Source organism: Pseudophryne corroboree, chromosome 1, assembly GCF_028390025.1.
Source record: "Pseudophryne corroboree isolate aPseCor3 chromosome 1, aPseCor3.hap2, whole genome shotgun sequence".
NCBI classification, from domain to species: Eukaryota; Metazoa; Chordata; class Amphibia; order Anura; family Myobatrachidae; genus Pseudophryne; species Pseudophryne corroboree.
The window spans coordinates 715,824,998-715,844,474 of NC_086444.1; the positions used below are offsets into that span (position 1 = coordinate 715,824,998).

The 19,477-nt window shown below is 46.5% G+C and overlaps 1 protein-coding gene across 2 annotated transcripts in view; it reads left to right on the forward strand.

Moving 5' to 3' along the window:
• LOC134908965 (UBX domain-containing protein 6-like) overlaps positions 1-19,477 on the forward strand; it is a 352,072-nt gene that overhangs the window by 285,029 nt on the left and 47,566 nt on the right. Inside the window, exon 3 of one of the 2 annotated variants that reach the window (XM_063915269.1) lies at positions 3,764-3,813. In XM_063915269.1, the coding sequence (XP_063771339.1) occupies positions 3,764-3,813 (50 nt within the window). Of the gene's footprint in view, positions 1-3,760; positions 3,814-19,477 lie in introns of both variants that reach the window. The other variant, XM_063915261.1, reaches the window with a different exon arrangement.

Here is a 19,477-nt window from a genome sequence, read left to right on the forward strand (position 1 = left end):
AGAGAAAAGAATTTAATCCCACCCTTATGGGCCCTACACACTGGCCGATATTTTGAAAGATATGAACGATCTCGTTCATAAATGAACGAGATCTCGTTCATATCTTTCAGTGTGGAGACTTAAGCGATGAACGATGCGCGTCCCCGCGCTCGTTCATCGCTGGTCTCCTGTCGGCTGTGCATGCAGGCCAATATGGACGATCTCGTCCATATTTGCCTGCACGTCTATGGAGCCGGGTGACGGGGGGAGTGAAGAAGCTTCACTCCCCCCGTCACTGCCCCCCCCCGCCGCCGGGTCGCTCGTCGGCCGTATCGGCCGTCGGGCACCTCGGCCAGTGAGTAGGGCCCATTAGAGTGAGCTTTAAACAAGACACATAGGAGAGACTTAGAAGCTCCCCTGTGATGAACCCTGCTAAGGAAAATGAGGCGAAAGCAGCATGTGGGCAGCGGTGGAAAAGGGTTGAGCAGGAATACAGTTGGCAGTTGCTGAGGGAGCCTCTGACCTGATAGGATTGGAGATACTGCTAGCTGCTCCTGTGAGTAGTGCCTGTCACAGGAGTCAATGTCATGGATGCAGAAACAAGTCCGGCCTCTTACCCAGCATCAGTGTCCAGCCAATTGAGAAGGAAGTTGGCACCTGAGGGGAGGAATACAGAGGCAGAGATCTCTGGGAGTGACAGCACTTGGGGAGATCCTCCCTAGTCAGGCAAGTCTGTGAAAAGAAGATACACAGTGCTTCAGACTTTAGCAATTGCATAACTTCTAACATAGATACAGTTTCAACAGCAACAGAAGTTTATTCAACTCATTAAGATGTCTGTATTACAAATCTATCTACTGGACATCCAAACTACTTATAGCTAGACTGAACCTGCTGTAAATAACTGTAATGGGTAGGGGTACTCTCTCCTGGGGTAGATGGTCACCTCCAAACGCACAGCAGCCAGGAAAACAGCACACAAGTCTAGGGTTTTTGTGCTATCTAGCCGTTTATTAGGCATTATAAAAACAAAACTTAAAAATAAATCCTAGCCTGTTTGGACACTAACTAAACATAATAGATTCCCTCTCAGAGAGGTAGGACCTTACTGACCCACAAAAACAGACATATGCACAGTACTTACGGTCAGCAAATTGCAGTTGGGTTGATTTATCAACAAGTTTTATCATGCACAACGGGTTTTAAAACTCACTGCATATGATAACTGGTGCTCCAGCCAATCAGCTAATAATTGTCATGTGTTTAAAAAATGACAGGTGGTAGCTGATTGGCTTGAGTCCCATTTATCATACACAAGTTTTGAAACGTGTGCATGATAAAACTGTTGATAAATCAGCCACAGTGTCTCCTAACAGGCCTGCTGCCTGTTTTCCCAGGTAGTGAGACCCTGAGCCTAGCCCTGACACAGTTTATATGAGCCTCTTAAAGGTGCAGGCACCAATTAGCATGCATTAAGGCTGAATGCCTAAAAACCCAAAATGGACTTTATGGGTAGAGCCCTACCTTTCTCTCACACAGGAACCATTATCAGGCTTTTACTAAAAGCCCAAACTCTACTCAAGACTGATAAGCAGAAACAGATATTTCCTGGGGGTTTAAATCACATAGGTCAAATACCCGGGACAAACATATCTCCCGTTTATCACTTTACCAGTGCTTTTATCACATAACCCTAAGGCTGGCTACACATTAGAAAGTTATGTATCCAGCCGATGGGTGGTACACATCAGAATGATGTAATGAAGGACAGAGCGAGCATTGTTCCGTCCTTCATTAATATGCACCATGTCAAACGCGATATCTTATGGTTGGCCGTACAGCACGGCTGATCGCGGGTACACACTGTTTGATCCAGCCGATATGTTCTGATTTGGCCGTAAACTACATATCGTGCCAATATCGGCCAGGTGTGTACCCGGCCTAAGACTAGTGACTAAAGCCTTGATGTCAGGGTTATTTATTTACATAAATTAGGTCATCTCACTACTTAATGCAGTCTAGTAATCAGTAGCATTAAAAACCATCACATAACGGATCTCTTCAGTAGTAAAGGATATATTGCTATCCATAAACTAAAACTCGCCTCGGTCAGAAGCATTTCAGCCTTATCAATTGCTTTTAAGGACCAATACTTCCTAGTACTTGGTATTCAACAAGGCTTAATGTTCGTTTTGCAAAACATATCTTCAGTAAAGATGTAATTGGATCTCCTCAGTAATTATTCTGCAATGGCAATTGATTCTTGTTCAACCAAAATATATTTCAACAGCAGTAGTTCTCCAAAATATGCATAATTACCAATATCAAGCTGGTTTGCAGTTAAAGGTGGGTACACACCTAGAGATGTATGCTGAGCGATCTATCACAGACCTCTCAGCACACATCTCACCCCCACTCAGCACGATGTGTCCTGAGCGAGCGAGGGAGGGGGGACGCGCTCACTCCACACAGCACTGAAGTGAGCGACCTGCTAAATTGAGCCGGCATGCAGGCTCAGTCTAGCACCGGCGATAGTGATGCGTGGGGCCGCGCTTCGCTATCGCTGTGGGGCATACAAGAGTTCCGTGCTTCATTTCTAAGCAATGTAGTAAGATTGCTTAGATTTTAAGCACGGATCTCTTCGTATGTACCACCCTTAAGTGTGCTAACATTAGAAGAACCACATGGCACCTATACTGACTTTTGTATTGTATGAATATTGCTTGTATTAGTGTGTGTTTATAAAGTAATTGCCAATTAGTTTGAGGTTCAGTTATGAGTAGAATGTATTAAGAAAATACTTTCAGATTAACTGAAAACTAGTGAGGAACTATTAAGGTTTTATTTTTCCATACTGTTTTCCCACATAACTGATGTAATTGGTTAACTGTTTACTTACCTCTTCATGTGGTAGTTCCATGGATGAAATCCAATAAAAAGTATCTGGAAACAGCAGTTTGTTCTTTCTGCTAAGAACGTTAGGAAAGAAGAGTTCCTGCAAAATAAGCCAAACCCTTGTTTAAGCTTTTATCTGTGTGTTTTATCCTTAATTACTCAATGTACAGTTCCTAATGAAAATTACTAAGTATATTTGTAGAATTGTATTTGTATAGTAGGGGTTGAGCTAGCACATTAATACTTTTTAAATATCCTTTATTTTTCTTGGGTGGAGGCACCTTTTGTTATTGTAACGTGATGTATTCTGAAAGACAGGGGTTAGGTCTGCTCTCCCTCTTGTTCTGTACAGTATGCTTGGTTCTGTGCGTTGGGGCATTATTATAGAAATACCGATGTTCTTGATGGCAATGGGGCTTAGTGTGGACAGAGCTTGAGCTTTGTAGGAATACATTTGAAAGCTGCTGTTACCACACTTATAAAGTTCCCCATTGGACTCGGGGGAAAGGATTTAATATAGGATGTAGTTACTATCCCAGCGGTCGGGATCCCAGCGGTCAGAATACCGATGCCGGGATCCTGACCGCCGAGAATGCCGACAGCTTTACTAAGTCTATTCCCACTTGTGGGTGTCCACGACACACATAGAGTGGGAATAGAACCTGAGGCGAGCGCAGCGAGCCCGCAAGGGGCTTTCTAGCGCTCGTCCCGCTGCCGGTATTCTGGCAGCTGGGGGTCTCCATTCTGACCTCCGGGATCTCGACCGCCGGCATTACCAATCTTAACCCTTTAATATAATTACAAAGATTCCATTTTTGTTAGAGAAGATGCTAAATATTTATTTATGGTAATATTTATGGTGATTTTTTCTTTCTTTTTTCAATAGTAGCAAAAGAGCTGGAAGCTAACCAAGAAGTAAATGCCATGTCAAGTTACAAGGTAAGGAGGCTCTGTAATGCAAGAAGTAAAAATACAGTTTCTATCTGAAATACATTGAAAAAGCTTCAATTTGCTTTTATTAAATAGAATTTTCCCCACTGTCTCTGCAAAGTCTTTACACCCTGGGAATTGTCTTATTCCATAAGGTTTCTTGAGACATTAAATAAACCACTTTGTGTGTAAACTATATATACAGTACTGTGCAAAAGTTTTATGGTAATCCAGATGATAGGTTGACAGTCAATAGGTCGACCACTATTGATCGACATACATAAGGTCAACATTGTCAAATGCTTGACATTGCAATGGTCGACACAGGAAAAGATTGACGAGTTTTTTACAAATTTTTTTTTTTTTCATTTTCAACTTTTTCATACTTGACCATCCTTGTGGACTACTATTGGGATTAGTAACGTGCTGAGTGCAGCTGTAGCGGTGCGAGGCACCACCATTCAAGGGGATGCGTTGCACTAATTGGGGTTCCTGGTCATTTTACAAAGTAAACGACACCAAAAAAACTCACATCTTACCTTTTCCGTGTCGACCTTTTGTCCATGTCTACCCTTTTCCCATGTCGACCTAGTGCATGTCAACTTTTTGGGGTCAACCTAGACACTGTTGGCCTTTTTAAGGACGACCCAGTGAGCCACACCCAGTTTTAGGCAGGTGTGGAAAACTGCTGCAAAGTATGAATGCTTTCAAAAGTAGATGCGTTAAAAGATTTTATTAATTAACAAAATGCAAAGTGAATGAACAGAAGAAAACTCTAAATCAAATAAATATTTGGTGTGACCTCCCTTTGCCTACAAAACAGCATAATTTTTTTAGGTACACTTGCACACAATTTTTGAAGAAGCTCTGCAGGGATGTTGTTCCAAAACATCTTGAAGAAATAACCACAAATTCTGTGGATGTAGGCTTGCTCAAAGCCTTCTGTCTAACCATGCAATACCAGACAGACTCGATTATGATGAGATCCGGGGCTGGGGGCCTTATCACTTCCAGAACTCCTTGTTCTTCTTTATGCTGAAGATAGTTTTTGGCTGTGTGCTTGGGGTTGTCCTGCTGCAAAATAAATTTGGAGCCAATCAGACGCCTTCTGGATGGTATTGCAGGATGGATAAGTACCTGCCTGTATTTCTCAGCATTAAGGGCTCCATTAATCCTGACCAAATCCCCAACTCCATTTACTGAAATGCAGCCCCAAACTTGCGAGGAACCTCCACCATGCTTCACAGTTGCCTGCAGACACTCATTATTGTATCAAGAAAAAAGGTAAATGTCCAAGTGAAAGGGACCGCAATGGGCAGAAAATGTGCGCCTTCTTATGCTAATTTATTCCTCGCAGAATGGGAGAACGAGAAGATATGGAGTAATGAACCCTTAAAGAACAACTTAGAATTATGGGCAAGGTTCATAGACGATATTATAATCATATGGAAGGGCCGACAGGAAGATCTGGAAGCTTTTTTAAAACAACTAGATGAAAACACAATCAACCTGGAATTCACATATAACATAAGTAGCGAATCTATCAACTTCCTAGATCTCACAATCTTTACATATAATAATAATAAATTGGAGACCAAGACATTTGTCAAACCGACAGACGGCAATAGTTATCTAAATGCAACCAGCAACCATCATAAAAAATTAATCACAAGCATCCCAGGAGGGCACCTGAGAAGAATAAAAAGGAATTGTTCAGGAGAAGTCGACTTACAGAGCATGATAGAAATTTTACAAAGAAGGATTATGTTAAACTGCATCTTGAGAAAGAAAAGGAAAGAATAAGCCTATTAAATAGAGAAGATCTGTTGAAGTATAAAACCAAAAACCAAGAAGAAGAACAAAAAAATTCGTATCAGACTATTCGACACAAAAGCAAGTTACTGGAAATAAGTATTAAACAGCATTGGCACGTACACCAAACTGATGAGGATTTGCGTGATATAATACCATAATTTCCTCGGATAGTATATAGAAGGGCACCTAGCATCAAGACAATACTTCTCTACGAAACAACTGAAACAAAAACCGATGACGTCTCATGTTGTGGAAGAAAACTAGACCGAACTCTACGAAACTAGTAAAAGAAGCAACCTCCTTCTCCAATAAAAAGACCATAACAATTAGTGGAAGAATAAGTTGCCATACTCACAGGAGTGATCTATATGCTCTGGTGCCCGTGTGTCCTACAATACGTAGGCAAAACTAAAAGGAAACTACACGAATTCACGAACATCTGTGCAACATAAAGAATGGTCGGGACAACCACAGTGTACCTCTACATTTCAAAGAAATGCATAATTCAGACCCCAGTCTTCTACAGTTTATCGGCCTAAAATAGGTTACAGGACCATGAAGAAGAGGGAATGTGGAGAACATCCTCTCCAAAGAAGAAAGAAAGATGATATACGATCTGGGCACCCTATCTCCAAGAGGTCCTAATATAGATATGGAAATCATGCCCTTTCTGAAATAACCAGCAGAGGGGATACCATTAAAGGAAGAATAGCCGGTAAAATGAAGATCTAAATCCATAAATAGATGATTATAAACGTTATTGCGTATAGATCATAAGATTTTATAATGTATATGGATTATATTTTTATTAAACATGTACTACTTAACGACAATAAGTATAGATCATAAGAAAATAGAGGATTATATACATGAATTATATCTGCTTAAATAAATCCAAATCCCACTAAAGAATCCTGTATTTCTCTGACGTCCTAGTGGATGCTGGGAACTCCGTAAGGACCATGGGGAATAGACTCACTGCTACGTGGGACTGAGGGGAGAGAAGCAAACCTACCTGCGTGCAGCTAGCTTGTGCTTCTTAGGCTACTGGACACCATTAGCTCCAGAGGGTTCGAACACAGGGCCTGACCTCGATCGTCCGTTCCCGGAGCCGCGCCGCCGTCCCCGTCCCCGTCCCCCTTGCAGAGCCAGAAGACAGAAGAAGGAGATGAAATCGGCGGTAGAAGACTCCGGTCTTCATTAAGGTAGCGCACAGCACTGCAGCTGTGCGCCATTGCTCCCACTGCACACCACACACTCCGGTCACTGTAGGGTGCAGGGCGCTGGGGGGGCGCCCTGGGCAGCAATAAGAATACCTTTTGGCAATATATACACATAATACAGTCTGGAAAACTGTATATGTGTAAAAAACCCCGCCATTAAGCTATACAAAACGAGGGAGAAGCCTGCCGCTGAGGGGGCGGGGCCTTCTTCCTCAGCACACCAGCGCCATTTTCTCTTCACAGCTCCGCTGGAAGGACGCTCCCCAGGCTCTCCCCTGCAGTATCCTGTACAAGAAGGGTAAAAAAGAGAGGGGGGGCACATAAATTTAGGCGCAAATAGGATGATAAGCAGCTATTGGGAAAAATCACTCATTATAGTGTAAATCCCTGTGTTGTATAGCGCTGTGGTGTGTGCTGGCATACTCTCTCTCTGTCTTCCCAAAGGACTTTGTGGGGTCCTGTCCTCAGTCAGAGCATTCCCTGTGTGTGTGCGGTGTGTCGGTACGGCTGTGTCGACATGTTTGATGAGGAGGGTTACGTGGAGGCGGAGCAAGGGCAGATAAGTGTGGTGTCGCCCCCGACGGGGCCGACACCGGATTGGATGGATATGTGGAAGGTCTTAACAGACAGTGTCAACTCCTTACATAAAAGGTTCGATGACGCAGCAGCCTTGGGACAGCCGGGATCTCAGCCCGCGCCTGCCCAGGCGTCTCAGAGGCCATCAGGGGCTCATAAACGCCCGCTAGCTCAGATGGTAGACACAGATGTCGACACGGAGTCTGACTCCAGTGTAGATGAGGATGAGACAAATGCACAGTCTACAAAAGCCATCCGATGCATGATTACTGCAATGAAAAATGTATTGCACATTTCTGATGTTAACCCGGTTACTACCAAGAAGGGTATTATGTTTGGGGAGAAAAAGCAGCCAGTGACTTTTCCCCCATCTGATGAATTAAATGAATTGTGTGAGGAAGCGTGGAGTTCCCCCGATAAGAAACTAGTGATTTCTAAGAGGTTACTGATGGCATACCCTTTCCCGCCAACGGACAGGTTACGTTGGGAAACATCCCCTAGGGTGGACAAGGCGCTCACACGCTTATCAAAAAAGGTGGCACTGCTGTCTCAGGATACGGCCGCCCTAAAGGAGCCTGCGGATAGAAAGCAGGAAGCTATCCTGAAGTCTGTGTATACACACTCGGGTACTATACTGAGACCTGCTATTGCTTCAGCATGGATGTGTAGTGCTGCAGCCGCATGGTCTGATTCCCTGTCAGACAACATTGATTCCCTCGACAGGGATACTATTTTGCTAACCATAGAACATATAAAAGACGTCGTCTTATATATGCGGGATGCACAGAGGGACATTTGCCTGCTGGCATCTAGAATTAATGCAATGTCCATTTCTGCCAGGAGAGTATTATGGACTCGGCAGTGGACAGGTGATGCTGATTCTAAAAGACACATGGAGGTTTTGCCTTATAAGGGTGAGGAATTGTTTGGGGACGGTCTCTCGGACCTCGTATCCACGGCAACAGCCGGGAAGTCAACTTTTTTACCTCAGGTTCCCTCACAGCCTAAGAAATCACCGTATTATCATGTACAGTCCTTTCGGCCTCAGAAAGGCAAGCGGATCAGAGGCGCATGCTTTCTGCCCAGAGGCAGGGGTAGAGGAAAGAAGCTGCACCAGGCAGCCAGTTCCCAGGAACAAAAATCCTCCCCCGCTTCCTCTAAGTCCTCCGCATGACGCTGGGGCTCCACAGGCGGAGCCGGGTGCGGTGGGGGCGCGTCTCCGGAACTTCAGCAACCAGTGGGTTCGCTCACAAGTGGATCTCTGGGCTGTACAAATTGTATCTCAGGGATACAAGCTGGAGTTCGAGGCGACTCCCCCTCGCCGTTACCTCAAATCAGCCTTGCCAGCTGCTCCCAGGGAAAGGGAGGTAGTACTGGCGGCAATTCACAAGCTGTACCTCCAGCAGGTGATAATCAAGGTTCCCCTCCTTCAACAGGGACGGGGTTACTATTCCACAATGTTTGTGGTACCGAAACCAGACTGTTCGGTGAGACCCATTCTGAATTTAAAATCCTTGAACACTTATATAAGGAAGTTCAAGTTCAAAATGGAATCGCTCAGGGCGGTTATTGCAAGCCTGGAAGAGGGGGATTTTATGGACATCGAGGATGCTTACTTGCATGTCCCCATTTACCCACCTCACCAGGAGTACCTCAGGTTTGTGGTACAGGATTGTCATTACCAATTCTAGACGTTGCCGTTTGGTCTGTCCACGGCACCGAGAGTATTTACCAAGGTAATGGCCGAAATGATGATACTCCTTCGGAAGAAGGGAGTTATAATTATCCCGTACTTGGACGATCTCCTTATAAAGGCGAGGTCCAGAGAGCAGTTGTTAGTCAGCGTAGCACTCTCTCGGGAAGTGTTGCAACAGCACGGCTGGATTCTGAATATCCCAAAGTCGCAGCTGATTCCTGCGACGCGTCTGCTTTTCCTGGGCATGATTCTGGACACAGAACAGAAGAAGGTGTTTCTCCCGGTGGAGAAGGCCCAGGAATTGTCCTCTCTGGTCAGGGACCTCCTGAAACCAAAACAGGTGTCGGTGCATCACTGCACGCGAGTCCTGGGAAAGATGGTGGCTTCTTACGAAGCAATTCCCTTCGGCAGGTTCCATGCAAGGATCTTTCAGTGGGATCTGTTAGACAAATGGTCCGGATCGCATCTTCAGATGCATCGGTTGATCACCCTGTCCCCAAGGGCCAGGGTGTCTCTGCTGTGGTGGCTGCAGAGTGCTCATCTTCTCGGGGGCCGCAGATTCGGCATACAGGACTGGGTCCTGGTGACCACGGATGCAAGCCTCCGAGGATGGGGGGCAGTCACTCAGGGAAGGAACTTCCAAGGACAGTGGTCAAGTCAGGAGACTTCACTACACATAAATATACTGGAACTAAGGGCCATTTGCAACGCCCTGAGTCAAGCAGAGCCCCTGCTTCAAAACCAACCAGTGCTGATTCAATCAGACAACATCACGGCGGTTGCCCATGTAAACCGCCAGGGCGGCACAAGAAGCAGGATGGCGATGGCAGAAGCCACAAGTATTCTCCGATGGGCGGAGAATCACGTGCTAACACTGTCAGCAGTGTTCATTCCGGGAGTGGACAACTGGGAAGCAGATTTCCTCAGCAGGCACGACCTCCACCCGGGAGAGTGGGGACTTCATCCAGAAGTCTTCATGCAGATTGTAAACCGTTGGGAACGGCCACAGGTGGACATGATGGCGTCCCGCCTCAACAAAAAGCTAAAAAAATATTGCGCCAGGTCAAGGGACCCTCAGGCGATAGCTGTGGACGCACTAGTGACACCGTGGGTGTACCAGTCGGTTTATGTGTTCCCTCCTCTTCCTCTCATACCCAAGGTACTGAGGATAGTAAGAAAGAGAGGAGTAAGAACTATACTCATCGTTCCGGATTGGCCAAGAAGAACTTGGTACTCAGAACTTCAAGAAATGATCTCAGAGGACCCATGGCCTCTGCCTCTCAGACAGGACCTGTTACAGCAGGGGCCCTGTCTGTTCCAAGACTTACCGCGGCTGCGTTTGACGGCATGGCGGTTGAACGCCGGATCCTAACGGAAAAGGGCATTCCAGATGAAGTGATTCCTACGCTGATAAAAGCTAGGAAGGATGTGACAGCAAATCATTATCACCGCATATTTCGGAAATATGTTACCTGGTATGAGGCCAGGAAGGCCCCGACAGAGGAATTCCAGCTGGGGCGATTTCTGCACTTCCTACAGTCAGGTGTGACTATGGGCCTAAAATTGGGGTCCATAAAGGTCCAGATTTCGGCCCTATCTATTTTCTTTCAAAAAAGAACTGGCTTCACTGCCTGAAGTTCAGACGTTTGTTAAGGGAGTGCTGCATATTCAGCCCCCTTTTGTGCCTCCAGTGGCACCTTGGGATCTTAACGTTGTGTTGGATTTCCTGAAATCCCACTGGTTTGAGCCACTTAAGACCGTGGAGCTAAAATATCTCACGTGGAAAGTGGTCATGCTATTGGCCTTAGCTTCGGCTAGGCGTGTGTCAGAATTGGCGGCTTTGTCATGTAAAAGCCCTTATCTGATCTTCCATATGGACAGGGCAGAATTGAGGACTCGTCCCCAATTTCTCCCTAAGGTGGTATCAGCGTTTCATTTGAACCAACCTATTGTGGTGCCTGCGGCTACTCGGGACTTGGAGGACTCCAAGTTACTGGATGTAGTCAGGGCTTTGAAAATCTATGTAGCCAGGACGGCTGGAGTCAGGAAAACTGACTCGCTGTTTATCCTGTATGCACCCAACAAGCTGGGTGCTCCTGCTTCAAAGCAAACTATTGCGCGCTGGATCTGTAACACGATTCAGCAAGCTCATTCTGCGGCAGGGTTACCGCATCCTAAATCGGTAAAAACCCATTCCACAAGGAAGGTGGGCTCTTCTTGGGCGGCTGCCCGAGGGGTCTCGGCTTTACAGCTTTGCCGAGCTGCTACTTGGTCGGGTTCAAACACATTTGCTAAGTTCTACAAGTTTGATACCCTGGCTGAGGAGGACCTTGCCTTTGCTCATTCGGTGCTGCAGAGTCATCCGCACTCTCCCGCCCGTTTGGGAGCTTTGCTATAATCTCCATGGTCCTTACGGAGTTCCCAGCATCCACTAGGACGTCAGAGAAAATAAGAATTTACTCACCGGTAATTCTATTTCTCGTAGTCCGTAGTGGATGCTGGGCGCCCGTCCCAAGTGCGGACTCTCTGAAATACATGTATATAGTTATTGCTTAACTAAAGGGTTATTGTTATGAGCCATCTGTTACTGAGGCTCAGTTGTTGTTCATACTGTTAACTAGGTATGGTTATCAAAAGTTGTACGGTGTGATTGGTGTGGCTGGTATGAGTCTTACCCTGGATTCCAAATCCTTTCCTTGTTGTGTCAGCTCTTCCGGGCACAGTTTCCTTAACTGAGGTCTGGAGGAGGGGCATAGAGGGAGGAGCCAGTGCACACCAGATAGTACCTAATCTTTCTTTTAGAGTGCCCAGTCTCCTGCGGAGCCCGTCTATTCCCCATGGTCCTTACGGAGTTCCCAGCATCCACTACGGACTACGAGAAATAGAATTACCGGTGAGTAAATTCTTATTTTCTCTTACGTCCTAGAGGATGCTTTGGTTCCATTTAGTACCATGGGGTATAGACGGGTCCTTTGGGAGCCACTGGCACTTTAAGAGTTTAACAGTGTGGGCTGGCTCCTCCCTCTATGCCCCTCCTACCAGACTCAGTTTAGAAAATGTTCCAAGAGGAGCCGGTCACAGCTAGGGGAGCTCCTAGGAGTTTTCTTAGTTTTATTGTTTTCTAGAGTTTTCTAGCTGCTGGAAACAGCCTCCCTGCTTCGTGGGACTTATGGGGGGAGTAGGATCCTACCCTTGAAGTTAATGGCCCCTATCTCCGCTGACAGGACATTGAGCTCCTGAGGGTGATGATCGTTAGCCGCCTGAGGCGACCGCTCATTCCCGCAGCATGCCGCCACCCCCTAACAGAGCCAGAAGAAAGAAGAGTGGTGAATATGACACCGGAGTCCCTGTAAGCGGGTCCCCGGCGGGAATGGCGGCACAAGGGTGGGAGCGCAGCTCTGACAGGCTGCGCTCCAGAAGGCTCAGCGGCACACCGTGTACGGCGCTGTGAGGGGCGTCCTGGGCCAGCGCGATACCCTACACTGGTCAAACATAGCTTTCAAGGTCTAACCCACTGTTTGCTGCAAAAATTACCCCAGGCCAGTATAATCTGTAAGTCCGGGAAGACGTGCTATTACAGGGGGCGGAGCTTCTCCTCAGAGCGGATCCAGCACTAACCAGCGTCATGTTCTCCCTGCAGACGCACGCTGACAGGGAACGCTGTTCTCCACATAAATACACTGAGGTAAAAGGTGTTATAAAAGGGGTGAGTGATATTATGTACTAGCTACCCTGTTAAGGTTACGCTAGTCAGCTGAGTTTTTATCTTTATAAAAGCCTATAAGGGCGCGCTGTAGCTGGCTTCTTGTGCTCTGTGACTCTCTCAATATATTCTGGGGGGGAAACTGTGTTGGCATTTTCCTGTGTATGTGTAATCCACTTTACCATGTTTAAGGGACTTTGACCTGTACTGCAGAATGTATATCTTCTCCTGGAGAATCTACACCATGCTCAAAACTGTACATATCTCAGTCTTCGGTGGCAGATCCCCCTGGGATGGTCTCCATAAGGTGTACTTTAAGAATATATCGCTTCCAATATATCCCATACTGGGTAGAAGCCGCAGTTTTGAGAAAAGTGAGGTTTCAAATCCCACTGCTGTGCCTCACCCGAACTCCGTACCCTAGAAAGTGTACGCTTGCCCATATAATGCATATATATGAGGGGGTCCAACATATGTTTGAGGCTGTTAGGGATGAGGAATGTTATTATATGTATATAATGAATGCCTTCCCACTGTGTAGGGTGTTGAATCCTTATTTGGGAAAACCTGAGTACACTAGGAGTTATTATCCACATCCCTATAGAGCAGTGATGGCTAACCTTGACACTCCAGCTGTTGTTGAACTACACATCCCAATCCCAGCATGCCCTGCTACAGTTTTGCTATTTGTCCATGCTAAAACTGATGCAGGGCATGCTGGGATGTGTAGTTCAACAACAGCTGGAGTGTCAAGGTTAGCTATCACTGCTATAGCGTGTCTAAATTGTCAGATATGGTTGTCTTACCTGTCCCTGGTACAACCTCCATAAAGGCTGATCACCTATTGAGACTAATCTCTAATACTGTACACTGCTGCAGGTGTGACTCGGAGACCCACTTTTGCGTACATCTCTGGGGCTATAGTAACGTGGTCAGGCTCCTTACTTGATGATTTAGATTTTATGTGTAGAAGTGACTTGTACTTGTTTCTATGTCACATAAAGGATTCTACAGGCTTCACGGCGAGACGCCATGAAGGAGATTGACCTGCATAACGTAGGGACCACTGCTCTGGCAGTTCCGACACGCAGGGGACGGTGGCTACACCAATGGACTGCGGATACAGAATCCGAGTAAGGTATGACAGGTCCGCCCTTCACAGGTAAGACCCTGTTGGGACACACGGGATATGTGATTATCCATGTCAACTGCGGGTAAGTCGGTATGTCTTCCTTCCGCAGCTGCACAAACCAGGAAATTATATCCTACACCTACACTGCAATTCCTTCGAACATGATTCCACATATTCCTCCACTTCCTTTAGAGGACGTTGGGGAAATCCAGAAAACCTGCGCCACCAGGTTCCCAGGGACGGATTTCAAATTCGACCTTTTTCAAACCCTTTGGTTTGTTGGTGGACCTCACTGCCTGGGGATCATTCCGGTGGGAGCGAGACTAAAGAGATTCTGTAACACATCTGGGCTATATCCTGCCTAGACCCCTGGAAACAGTTGGGTTGCCCAGGTGTGCAGACTAGAATTTCAAGTATTCCCGCCTCACAGATTATTCAGATCATACTGCTGGAAGCAATTATATCATTTGTCAAACTAATGTCATTATTCCACGTAACAGGGGTTACTATTCAAACCTGGCGTCATTGATTCCCTACTGGTGGGTGTTCAATTCAGGATGGAGTCTGGGAGTGGTGACCTCTGCTCGAGATGTAGAGGAATTTCTGGTATCCCGGGATATCATTCCAATCTGACCGCTTCTCTAGGCCTATCTTAAGGTTGCACTACAACTATGTCACTTCCAGTTCCAAACACTGAGGTTGGCTTCTACGCAACACCAGGGGTGTTCAGCAGGGCCATGGCAGCCTTTATACTCCCGCTCCACAAAACAGGAGTGTACATAATTCCATATCTGGGTGACCTTAACATCCTCCAGGGAGATGTTGTTACGGAGTGTTGCTCTCTCAAATCAGCTGTCCCGGGTTCTCGGGTGGATCCTGAAGCTTCCAATTTCGCATTTGAAGCCGATAAGAAAGCGCTCCTTCCTGGGGATGATTCTCAACACGGAAGTGCAGATGGTGTTTCTACCGGTGAAGAAAGTGTTGGTGATCCAATCAATGGTCCGGGTTGTCCTGATGCCAGCCCGGGTATCGGTTCATCAGTGCACTCGCCCTCTGGGGAAGATGGTTGCCTACTAAGTGGCTCGACAGTACGGAAGATTCCTTGCACGGCCTTTCCCACTGGATCTCCTGGTCTTATGGTCAGGATCTCATCTTCACATGCACCAGCGGATACGCCTGTTGCCGAAAGCCAAAATTTCACTCCTTTGGTGGTGGCAAACTTCTCACCTACTCGCGGGCCGCAGGTTCGGGATTCAGAATTGGATTCATCTAACCGCAGATGCAAGTCTCAGGGGTTGGGAAGCAGTCGCTCAGGTGGAAAACTTCCAAGGAAAGCGGTCAGTTCAGGTATTTCTCCTTCCAATAAACATTCTGGATCTGAAGGCCGTGTACAACGACCTTCTACAAGCAGCACATCTTCTGCGAGATCAAGCCGTTCAGGTTCAGTCGGACAGCGTCACAGCGGCGTCCTACATAAACAGGCAGGGTGGAACAAAGAGCAGGGCTGCAATGTCAGAGGTGACCATAATCCTCCTCTGGGCAGAGAAACATGCGCGGGCGCTGTCAGCAGTCTTCATTCCAGGAGTAGACAACTGGGAAGCAGACTTCCTCAGCAGACACGATCTCCATCCATGAGAATGGGGCCTCCACCCGGAGGTATTCGCAGAGGTATCAAGCCAATGGGGTGGCCTCAACGAGAAGCTTCGGAGATGCTGTTCCAGGTCACGAGACCCACAAGCAGTGGCAGTGGACGCCCTGGTAACTCCGTGGGTGTCCCAGTCAGTGTATGTGTTCCCTCCACTTCCACTCATCCCATGGATTCTCAAGCTCATAAAAAGAACAAGAGTTCAGGCGATCCTAATTGCTCCGGACTGGCCAAGAAGTGCTTGGTACACGGATCTTCTGGAGTTAATGCTGGAAGATCCGAGGCCTCTTCCTCTTCGCGAGGACCTTCTGCAACAGGGGCCGTTCGCTTATCAAGACTTACCACGGCTACGCTTGACAGAATGGAGGTTGAACGCCAGATCTTAACTCGGAAGGGCATTCCGAACATAGTCATTCCTACCCTGATACAGACTAGGAAGGGCGTAACTTCTAAACATTACAATCGCATTTGGACAACGTACATGTCTTGGTGTGAATCCAAGAAGTTTCCTATGGTGGAGTTTCAACTAGGACGGTTTCTCCTCTTTCTGCAAGCAGGTGTGGTTGTGGGCCTACGCTTGGCCTCCATAAAGGTCTAGATTTTGGCTTTGTCCATTTTCTTCCAGAAACAAGTGGCTGCTCTCCCTGAGATTCAGACTTTCTTGATAGGGACTCTACACATCCAGCCACCCTTTGTGCCTCCTACGGCACCTTAGGATTTTAATGTGGTGCTGCAGTGCCTGCAGTCGGATTGGTTCGAGCCTGTACAGGAGGTGGACGTCAAGTTTCTAACTTGGAAGGTGGTCACACTGTTGGCATTGGCATCTGCTCGACAGGTGTCGGAATTGGGGGCATTGTCATGCAAGAGCCCTGCTTGTTTTTCCATGAAGATGGAGCTGAGCTCAGAACACGTCAGCAATTTCTTCTAAGGGTTGTGTCGGTTTTTCATATCACCAACCTATTGTGGTGCCAGTGGCTACTGACTGCTCAATTACATAACAGTCCTTGGATGTTGTGGGGGCTTTGAAAGTTTCTGTGAAGAGGACTTCTCATCACAGGTAGTCGGACGCTCTGTTTGTCCTTTATGGTCCCAACACGGTTGGGTGTCCTCCTTCTAAGCAGACTTTTGCTTGCTGGATTGGGTTTACAATCCAGCATGCTTATTCTACGGCAAGCCTGGCGTGTCCAAGATCTGTTCAGGCCCACTCTACTTGTACAGTGGGTTGTTCCTGTGCAGCTGCCCGGGGTGTCTCGGCTTTACAGCTTTGCCGACCTGCTTGGTCGGGGTCGAACTCGTTTGCTGAAGTTCTACAATTTTGATACTTTGGCATCTGAGGACCTAAAGTTTGGTCACTCCGTTCTGCGGGATCCTCAGCACTCTCCCTCCCGTACTGGGAGCTTTGGTACATCCCCCTGGTACTAAATGGAACCCCAGCATCCTCTATGACGTAAGAGAAAATAGGATTTTAATTACCTACCGGTAAATCCTATTCTCGTAGTCCGTAGAGGATGCTGGGCGCCCGCCCAGTGCTTCGTTTTCCTGCGTTGCTACTTTAAGTATTGGTTCAGCTGTTACTGTTCCTCTTTCATGCATGGTAAGCATGGTTTCTTCAGGTTACATGCGGATTGGCATGGTTGCTTCCTGTTTCATGCTAGTTAACATGGTTTATTCGTGTTGCATGATGGTTGGCATGGTTTCTTCATGTTTCATCCTGGTTGACATGGTTTCTTCATGTTTCATGCGGTTTTGCATTATTTCTTCATGGTGCATGCTGGTTAGCATGGTTTCTCCATGTTGCATGCTGGTCAGCATGGTTTTTTTCGATTTCGGTGTGAGCTGGCGTGAATCTCACCACTATCTGTATTTCCTTCTCTCTAAGTATGTCCGTCTCCTCAGGCACAGTTTCTAGATTGAGTCTGGTAGGAGGGGCATAGAGGGAGAAGCCAGCCCACACTGTTAAACTCTTAAAGTGCCAGTGGCTCCCAAAGGACCCGTCTATACCCCATGGTACTAAATGGAACCCCAGCATCCTCTGCGGACTACGAGAAAAGGGTTTACCGGTAGGTAATTAAAATCTTATTATTTCTCTGACTCCACAGTTATATTTATCTTTATTTTTATTCGTATGTATGTATGTATGTATGTCTACTCCAAATAAATATATATATATATATATATATATATATATATATATATATATATATATATATATACACTGCTCCAAAAAATAAAGGGAACACTAAAATAACACATCCTAGATCTGAATGAATGAAATATTCTTATTAAATACTTTGTTCTTTACATAGTTTGAATGTGCTGACAACAAAATCACACAAAAATTATCAATGGAAATCAAATTTATTAACCCATGGAGGTTTGGATTTGGAGTCACCCTCAAAATTAAAGTGGAAAAACACACTACAGGCTGATCCAATTTTGATGTAATGTCCTTAAAACAAGTCAAAATGAGGCTCAGTAGTGTGTGTGGCCTCCACGTGCCTGTGTGACCTCCCTACAACCCACACAAGTGGCTCAAGTAGTGCAGCTCATCCAGGATGGCACATCAATGCGAGCTGTTGCAAGAAGGTTTGCTGTGTCTGTCAGCGTAGTGTCCAGAGCATGGAGGCGCTACCAGGAGACAGGCCAGTACATCAGGAGACGTGGAGGAGGCCGTAGGAGGGCAACAACCCAGCAGCAGGACCGCTTCCTCCGCCTTTGTGCAAGGAGGAACAGGAGGAGCACTGCCAGAGCCCTGCAAAATGACCTCCAGCAAGCCACAAATGTGCATGTGTCTACTCAAACGATCAGAAACAGACTCCATGAGGGTGGTATGAGGGCCCAACGTCCACAGGTGGGGGTTGTGCTTACAGCCCAACACCGTGCAGGACGTTTGGCATTTGCCAGAGAACACCAAGATTGGCAAATTCGCCACTGGCGCCCTGTGCTCTTCACAGTTGAAAGCAGGTTCTCACTGAGCACATGTGACAGACGTGACAGAGTCTGGAGACGCCAAGGAGAACGTTCTGCTGCCTGCAACATCCTCCAGCATGACCGGTTTGGCAGTGGGTCAGTAATGGTGTGGGGTGGCATTGCTTTGGGGGGCCGCACAGCCCTCCATGTGCTCGCCAGAGGTAGCCTGACTGCCATTAGGTACCGAGATGAGATCCTCAGACCCCTTGTGAGACCATATGCTGGTGCGGTTGGCCCTGGGTTCCTCCTAATGCAAGACAATGCTAGACCTCATGTGGCTGGAGTGTGTCAGTAGTTCCTGCAAGACGAAGGCATTGATGCTATGGACTGGCCTGCCCGTTCTCCAGACCTGAATCCAATTGAGCACATCTGGGACATCATGTTTCGCTCCATTCGTTGCATCACAGACTGTCCAGGAGTTGGCGGATGCTTTAGTCCAGGTCTGGGAGGAGATTCCTCAGGAGACCATCCGCCACCTCATCAGGAGCATGCCCAGGCATTGTAGGGAGGTCATACAGGCACGTGGAGGCCACACACACTACTGAACCTCAGTTTGACTTGTTTTAAGGACATTACATCAAAGTTGGATCAGCCTGTAGTGTGTTTTTCCACTTTAATTTTGAGGGTGACTCCAAATCCAGACCTTCATGGGTTAATAAATTTGATTTACATTGATCATTTTTGTGTGATTTTGTTGTCCGCACATTCAACTATGTAAAGAACAAAGTATTTAATAAGAATATTTCATTCATTCAGATCTAGGATGTGTTATTTTAGTGTTCCCTTTATTTTTTTGAGCAGTGTGTATGTATGTATGTGTATATATGTATGTATGTATGTATATGTATATGTATATGTATATATATATATATATATATATATATATATATATATATATATATATATATATATA